Below are 8,733 nucleotides of genomic sequence, written 5' to 3' on the forward strand. Positions count from 1 at the left end.
ATCTCATACCGTAGACCTTGCCATCATAAAACTCCCACCAGCAGGACCGTCCGCCATCCTCATCCATGGTTTTTAACAAACCCCCTGCGTGGGGCAGGTCTGGCTTCTCCTCGGAGCCCCAAATTGCTGAATGGCCAATTATTTTTATAATGGGGTTATTATTTTTATAACATTTGTGGCGGTGCTGCCCGTGGGAAGGGTTGGGGAGAGTCATGTCGAGGGAGGAAAAGATTTTTGCACCATGGGAAGTCCCGTTCCCTTGTTGACATAAGAGGAAAAACAAAAAATCCATCATTTCTACAGGGAGCATGGCTGAGGTTGGCAGGGACATCTGGAGACCACCTAGGCCAACCCCTGCTCGTAGCAGGGTCGCCAGGAGCAGGTTGCCCAGGACTGTGTCCCATTGGGTTTTGACTTTCTCCAAAGTTGAAGACCCTACAGCTTCTCTGAGCAACCTGTGTCAGTGCTTGACCACCCTGACAATGAAAAAGTATCAACCAGAAGGTTGTGTTGCTGTCCAGCGAGACCTGGACAGGCTGGAGAGAAACATCATGAAGTTCAACAAGGGAAGGGGTAGGGTCTTGGACCTGGGGAGGAATAACCCCATGGACCAGGACAGGTTGGGGGTGACCTGCTGGAGCCATTGGGTTTTGACTTTCTCCAAAGTTGGAGACCCTACAGCTGCTCTGAGCGACCTGTGTCAGTGCTTGACCACCCTGACAATGAAAAAGTGTCAACCAGAAGGTTGTGTTGCCATCGATGAGACCTGGAGAGTTGGATGGAGAGAAACATCATGAAGTTCAACAAGGGAAGGGGTAGGGTCTTGGACCTGGGGAGGAATAACCCCATGGACCAGGACAGGTTGGGGGTGACCTGCTGGAGAGCAGCTCTGAGGAGCAAGACCTGGGAGTCCTGGTGGACAACAGGATGACCATGAGCCAGCAATGGGCCCTGGTGGCCAAGAAGGCCAAGGGCATCCTGGGGGGCATCAGGAAGAGTGTGAGCAGCAGGTGGAGGGAGGTCATCCTAGTCATCACCTAGTCCAATTCCCCTGCCCTGGCCAGGGACACCTCCCACCAGAGCAGGTTGCTCCAAGCCCCCTCCAACCTGGCCTTGAACCCCTCCAGGGATGGGGCAGCCACAGCTTCTCGGGGCAACCTGGGCCACGCTCACACCACCCTCAGCATAAAACATTTTCTCCTTAAGTCCAAGCTAAACCCTCTTTCAGTTTAACAAGAGGATTGGGCCAGACTCTTCTCAGTGGTGAAAGTCTCTCTGTCTTTTCTAAGAAGCCACCTTAAAGTTTTGAAAGGCCACAAGAAGGTCTCCCTGGAGCCTTCTCTTCTCCAGGCTGAACCCCTCCCAACTCTCTCATCCTGTCCTCTCAGCAGAGGGGCTCCAGCCCTCCCAGCATCTCCATGGCCTCCTCTGGACCCTCTCTAGCCATAAAGGCTGAGGAAAGTAGGCATTGAACATCTCAGCTTCTTCCATGTCCTTTGCCATCAGGTCTTCTGCCCCACCCAGCAGGAGACCCACATTTTCCTTTTGCTGCTGATGTACTTGTAGAAGCCTTTATACTATTCTGTGATTCTGTGATATGTTAAATGACCTGTGCATGTGCCACCTTCTCACTTAACTTTCCTGCCCTCTCTGCCTGTCCAGGATCCACAGTTATCCACTTCCTGACCCAAATTATTTCCCCATTTTTGCCAGTTTTCCTCCCAGCCCACGTGCAGTGTCTCCTTTGGAGCAAGTTACCCTGGAGAAGTCACAGAATCATAGAATAGCTTGAATTGGAAGGGACCTTCAAAGATTGCCTAGTCTAACTCCCCTGCCCTGGGCAAGGACACCTCCCACCAGAGCAGGTTGCTCCAAGCCCTCTCCAACCTGGCCTTGAACCCCTCCAGGGATGGGGCAGCCACAGCTTCTCGGGGCAACCTGGGCCAGGCTCTCACCACCCTCAGCATAAAACATTTTCTCCTTAAGTCCAAGCTAAATCCTCTTTCAGTTTAAAACCATTGCCTCTTGTCCTATCACTACAGGTCCTGCTAAAAAGTCTCTCTGTCTTTCTTAGAAGCCACCTTAAAGTATTGAAAGGCCACAAGAAGGTCTCCCTGGAGCCTTCTCTTCTCCAGGCTGAACCCCTCCCAACTCTCTCATCCTGTCCTCTCAGCAGAGGGGCTCCAGCCCTCCCAGCATCTCCATGGCCTCCTCTGGACCCTCTCTAGCCATAAAGGCTGAGGAAAGTAGGCATTGAACATCTCAGCTTCTTCCATGTCCTTTGCCATCAGGTCTTCTGCCCCACCCAGCAGGAGACCCACATTTTCCTTTTGCTGCTGATGTACTTGTAGAAGCCTTTCTTGTTTTCCATCATGTCCATTTGCTTTTTGCCCTTTTGACTCTTATCTCCCATAACATCTGCACTGGTGAAGACTTGGGGAGACATTAGCAATGTGAGGAGGCAGTCAAGGCAGCAGAATCAGGATCTTCTTGGTGGTTCCCAGTGGTAGGACTGGAAGCAATGGGCACAGACTGAAACACGAGCACTGGCACAGGATGCCCAGGGAGCTTGTGGAGTCTCCATCCTTGGAGACAGCCAAAACTCAACTGGATGTGGACCTGGACAGACTGCTTCTGGTGACCTTGATTGAGAAGAGGGGTTTGGTCTCCAGAGGTCTTTGCCAACATCAACCATTCTTTGATTGTGTTGTCAAACACTGGATAAGCTGAAGTATTTATCATAGAATCATAGAATGGTTTGGGTTGGCTAAAAAGTCTCTCTGTCTTTCTTAGAAGCCACCTTAAAGTATTGAAAGGCCACAAGAAGGTCTCCCTGGAGCCTTTTAAGTCCAAGCTAAATCCTCTTTCAGTTTAAAACCATTGCCTCTTGTCCTATCACTACAGGTCCTGCTAAAAAGTCTCTCTGTCTTTCTTAGAAGCCACCTTAAAGTATTGAAAGGCCACAAGAAGGTCTCCCTGGAGCCTTCTCTTCTCCAGGCTGAACCCCTCCCAACTCTCTCATCCTGTCCTCTCAGCAGAGGGGCTCCAGCCCTCCCAGCATCTCCATGGCCTCCTCTGGACCCTCTCTAGCCATAAAGGCTGAGGAAAGTAGGCATTGAACATCTCAGCTTCTTCCATGTCCTTTGCCATCAGGTCTTCTGCCCCACCCAGCAGGAGACCCACATTTTCCTTTTGCTGCTGATGTACTTGTAGAAGCCTTTCTTGTTTTCCATCATGTCCATTTGCTTTTTGCCCTTTTGACTCTTATCTCCCATAACATCTGCACTGGTGAAGACTTGGGGAGACATTAGCAATGTGAGGAGGCAGTCAAGGCAGCAGAATCAGGATCTTCTTGGTGGTTCCCAGTGGTAGGACTGGAAGCAATGGGCACAGACTGAAACACGAGCACTGGCACAGGATGCCCAGGGAGCTTGTGGAGTCTCCATCCTTGGAGACAGCCAAAACTCAACTGGATGTGGACCTGGACAGACTGCTTCTGGTGACCTTGATTGAGAAGAGGGGTTTGGTCTCCAGAGGTCTTTGCCAACATCAACCATTCTTTGATTGTGTTGTCAAACACTGGATAAGCTGAAGTATTTATCATAGAATCATAGAATGGTTTGGGTTGGAAGGGACCTTAAAGATCATCTCGTTCCAATCCCCCTGCCCTGGGCAGGGACACCTCCCACCAGACCAGGTTGCTCCAAGACCCATCCATCCCGGCCATTTAAAATCTGTAAAATTGATTTAGAAAATGACTTTTTTTTAATTTTTTCTTTAAAAACCGTGAAAGACGCCATCACTTGACATAGATCAATTCTTCCGGCTTAAATTGGCCAACTCATAATGGTTTCAGATCCTGATTTTTGTCATTTGCTGTGGGATTTGTAGATAATAGTGGACTTAAGGAGCTTGTCAGGTGCTGTACGGACACGAATGAGGGCAAAGTCCTTGTCATGACACTTGTCAAACAAAACTGGATAGAAATAAGTGGAGACAACGTCAAATACCTGACTGTGTGGTGTCTTGGCGTGGGCTGGGTTTGCTTGGCCACTCCTGGGCACGATGCCCTTCAAGCTGCCCCCCTGCCTTCAACCTGGCCTCCAGCTGCTTCTCCAGAAGGTGTGGGTGACCCATCGGTCCTACATCCTCTTTGTCTACTCCGTGAGCATCTCTAGGTACCTGGAAAAGCACCCGAGATGCTGGTGAAGAACTGAATTTTGAGTTCAAGATGTGGTACTGGCTGTGACACTTCATGAAGCGAGGTTTCTTCTATTAAAACAGTTGCCTGGTGGAAGTCTTGGAAGGCAGATCGTTGTGGCAGATGGAAGGCTCGGAGATCTTGGCCAAGAAGAACAAAGACGTACGTAGAGTGTTTGCAACGAGTCGCTCCAGCCCGATTTGTAAGAAAATAAGGATGTTTCTCCAAGGAAGATGGAGGACCCTGTGAATCAAGACAAAAGAAAAGCATCTTGTGAAAAAGGAGAAGGAGATGAGATTTTGGAGGCATCTTCTCAGCCACAAGGCCCATCTTCAGAATCAGATACTTACCCTCAGTGATAGACATTACTGTCCCAGATTATGGATGACTCCAGGGGTCTTGGAAAATCGCTGAAGGATGAGCGTTCCCCCATAAACCAGGAAAAAGAAACCAATTTTTCCAAGAAAAGGGCTTGCTAAACTGGTCAAGAGCTTTAATCTCCTGCCGCGAAAGTGGTCGGGGAGGGGGAGAATAAATGACAGGTTTTGGAAGGGACAGGGGAGGGACGAGCTCCCCTACACCCAGGTAGGATGGAATGAACCTAAACGGTTCCTCATCACCATCTGAGGTGACCACCTCATCTACCTGTGGCAGAAGGGGCCACCTCTGCACACTCGGAAAATTTTTCCTAATATCAAATCAAAATCTCCTTTGTTAGAAACGCAGCTGATTTCTTTTGTTTCTCCTCTGCCAAACAATTAATAACTGCTGCTTTTATAAAAGGGGTGGGGTGTTTTTGCCAGGCTTCTAACGTGACTTCCCCCTCCTTCCTCCCCAGTCTTTTTTTGGTTGTGGTTTCCCTCTTTCCCCTGCTGGACCAGACTGGTCTAGTTCTTGAGCATTTCCTGGTGATTCCTTAATTTCCTGTCATTTCTCTTCTTCTCTCGCCCGTCACCAGATTTTTTTGTCTCAAGACCACAGTGCTAAGAGTTTAGAAACGGTGATCCCAATGAAGCCTTCTCCTGCTTCATGAAAAGCAGCGATTTACTCCCCACATAGAACCATAGGATGGTTTGGGTTGGACGGGAACTTCAAGACCACTCAGTCCCACCCCCTGCCCTGGGCAGGGACACCTCCCACCAGAGCAGGTTGCTTCAAGCCCCCTCCAACCCCTTGAACCCTGCCCTTGAACCCCTCCAGGGATGGGGCAGCCACAGCTTCTTGGGGCAACCTGGGCCAGGCTCTCACCACCCTCACACCAAAGAAGTTCTTCCCCACATCTCATCTCCATCTCCCCTCTTTCAGGGTCAAACCCTTTCCCCATGTATTATGGTTGCCCTCCCTCATCAAGAGTCCCTCCCCAGCTTTCCTGGAGCCCCTTGAGGGACTGGAAGGGGCTCCAAGGTCTCCCCGGAGCCTTCTCTTCTCCAGGCTGACCCCCCCCAACTCTCTCAGTGTGTCCTCCCAGTAGAGGGGCTCCAGCCCTCCCAGAATCTCCGTGGCCCCATTCCAACAGGTCCATCTTTCTTCTCGTGGTGGGGGCTCCAGAGCTGGACACAGTACTCCAGGTGGGTTCTCACCAGAGCAGAGTAGAATGGCAGAACTGATTCAATCAGTTCATCAAGTCATCACCACCTCTTTTTTCCTCCTTGTCACAGCTGTTTGACAGGATGAGCTTAAAATGGGTTAAATTAAATTAAAGATTGCCCAGGAAAGGAAAGAAGGTGGGGCTGCCCCTTCAGGGCCAGGAACAACTGTGCCATGAGACTGTTGGAGTTCTTGCACCCCCATCTCCTCCCTCCCCGTCCTCTCTCCACTCATCCACGATACTTAAATTAGTTTTAAGCTACCATTCAAGCTGTTAATGAAGAGAGTGATTAGGACCAGACCCAGAGAGTCCCAGTGGCCAATGTGAGAGACTGTCCTGCCGTGGCAGTGGGTCATTAGAATCACAGAATGATTAACTCTTGGGAATTAATTTTTCAGGTGGCTGTGTATCCAACTGAGTAGTGGTTGTAGCTTTTTTTTATTATTATTTTTCTCACTGTGCTTCTAAGAATGTGGGGGTTTGTGTGATTCCAACTGAAGACAAAATATTTGCCGAGCTTGGTGAGGGTCTGGAGAACAAGTCATACGAGGAGAGGCTGAGGGAACTGGGCATGTTTAGTTTGGAGGAGGCTGAGGGGAGACCTCATGGCCCTCTACAAGTACCTGAAAGGAGGTTGTAGAAAGGTGAGTGGTGACCTCTTCTCCCAAGGGAATAATGACAGGAGCAGAGGAAATGGTCTGAAGTTGGGGCAGGGAAGGTTTAGATTAGATATTAGGAAGAATGACTTTCCTGAGAGGGTGGTCAGGCACTGGAACAGCCTGCCCAGGGAGGTGGTGGAGTCACCATCCCTGGAGGTATTTAAGAAACGTGTAGATGTGGAACTTCAGGGCATGCTCTAGTGCCTGAGATTGTTGGGTTGGGTTTTCGTTGTGGTTTTTTGTGTATGGTTGGACTCAATGATCTCAAAGGTCCCTTCCAACCATGAAGATTCTGTGATTCTGTGACTTGGGATCCCAGGGACATGGTTATCCTGCACAACGGGGTTATATCCGGAAAATACAGGAGCTAAAGGGTGAGCTGGGGATCAGCCCGCAAGGAAACTTCATGGAGGTTGAGCAACCTGGTCTACCCAGGACAGGGGGGTGGAATGAGATGATCTTTAAGGTCCCTTCCAACCCAAACCGTTCTGTGATGGCTGTTGGATGGCCGTTATGGCCTCAAGTTACGCCAGGGGAGGTTCAGGCTGGATATTAGGAAAAAAATTTTCACTGAAAGGGTCATCAGGCATTGGAATGGGCTGCCCAGGGAGGTGGTTGAGGCCCCATCCCTGGAGGTGTTCAAAAGACGGGTTGATGTAGTGCTGGGAGGTATGGTTTAGTGATGATGCTCCTTGTTTGTTGTGTGGGTGTCTATTTTTGTCAGTTAGGTTGACGGTTGGACAAGATGATCTTTAAGGTCCCTTCCAACCTAGAAGATTCTGTGATTCTGTGATTCAGGTCCCTTCCAACCTAGAAGATTCTGTGATTCTATGAATGAAGTTGCATCTGCTGGAATTTGAGCTCAGGACCAGGATTTTATCCCATTTGGCTCTGCCTGAGAACTGATCCAGAGCCTGTTACATTGTAGGAGCTGCCCTGGGGTGAAAAAAGACAAGTTTTTGGAGGGTTGTGGGGTTGTTTTTTTTTCAGTAGATCAGTCTTAACTTGGCTTAGTTCCCATCTCTGGTTTGCTGGACCACGGATGCCCATGGGAGGGCAGGAGATGGTCACTGGCCATGCCACGTCTTGTCCTACTGGTACGTGACAGCCTCAAGTCTTCCTCCAGCTCCCACCTTCTTGATTCCTCCACTTAGGAAAAAGCTGTGGATTTCTGGCCAAAATACTCTTAAGTTTTAAGTTCTTATTTCTAAATACGCCTCAATCTACCAACACTGAAGTGTGTGTGTATATATATATATACATATATATATATGAAATAGGCCATTGGCATATCTTCATGTAATTTAGTTAAAATCCTTTTAAAAGAACTAGAGAAATTACTCTTGTTGGAAAACAGCTTCCAAACCTTTCCGAAGTCAGAAAACTTCTTGTGTTTTGAAAAAAATTAAGATTTCATCTTTATCTGCAAGCACAAACCCTAACTGCTGGAAGTTAAAAGATTTTTTTTAAAGAAGTGAAAACCTCAAGGTTTTGATTATTCCTGCCAGGAATAAAGGGAAGCTACGGAGTCTTCCACGAGTTTCCATGGAAGCTGGGGGCGAGGGGGGGATTCGGGTGGCGGAGCTTGGATTTGCCGGATGGCATCGGTTTGGCAAAACCCAGGAGCCTCCAAATGGGGAGCCAAAGGGTTTCTGAATCGAGTTCAACTTATTATTTTGATTCAGCTGAATTCACCAGATGGATGTTTCGGAATCTTTTGCCAGTAAATACGAAATCTGCTGGTGGGGAGCGGGGATGAAGGTGTGTAATTCACGCTTGTGCGCTCAACGTGGGAAGGATGGAGTCGTTCAAGGGGACGGAGGCTGCAAGTCAAGTGCCTCTTATAGAGAAAAAACAGCGTTAAATAATTAGAAAAAAATCTTTTGTCCTCTCAAATAGAGCAGAAATCAATGGGGGTCTTTTTCCAAGAGCACAATAGGACTAAGCTCCTCTCTGCCACCGTTAAAGAGCAGGATTCCAGGTTTCTTCCTACCACTGGGTTATCGTTGTGCTTGGAAGGAGCATCCCAGTGCCAGCCTTTCCCATGGCCCTTCAGAGTCAACTCCATTCAGAAACCCTTTCTGCTGACCCACGGCTCACTGGAGAGGAAGAGCAAGCAGGAGCTTTGCAGGTTAAAGCACAAGAAGGACATGGACCTGTTGGAGCAGGGCCAGAGGAGGCCACCATGGAGATGCTGGGAGGGCTGAGCCCCTCTGCTGGGAGGACAGGCTGAGAGAGTTGGGGGGTTCAGCCTGGAGAAGAGAAGGCTCCGGGGAGACCTTGGA

General features: G+C 49.2%; 1 protein-coding gene across 1 annotated transcript in view; it reads left to right on the forward strand.

Moving 5' to 3' along the window:
• Positions 1 to 4,065: 4,065 nt before the first annotated feature.
• Positions 4,066 to 8,733, forward strand: part of RNF169 (ring finger protein 169) — a 27,918-nt gene continuing 23,250 nt past the window's right edge. Inside the window, exons 1-2 of the mRNA XM_014956118.1 lie at positions 4,066 to 4,178; positions 4,285 to 4,403. Of these exons, the coding sequence (XP_014811604.1) occupies positions 4,066 to 4,178; positions 4,285 to 4,403 (232 nt within the window). The remainder of the gene's footprint in view (positions 4,179 to 4,284; positions 4,404 to 8,733) is intronic.

This window comes from Calidris pugnax, unplaced genomic scaffold (genome assembly GCF_001431845.1).
Source record: "Calidris pugnax isolate Ruff unplaced genomic scaffold, ASM143184v1 scaffold257, whole genome shotgun sequence".
NCBI classification, from domain to species: Eukaryota; Metazoa; Chordata; class Aves; order Charadriiformes; family Scolopacidae; genus Calidris; species Calidris pugnax.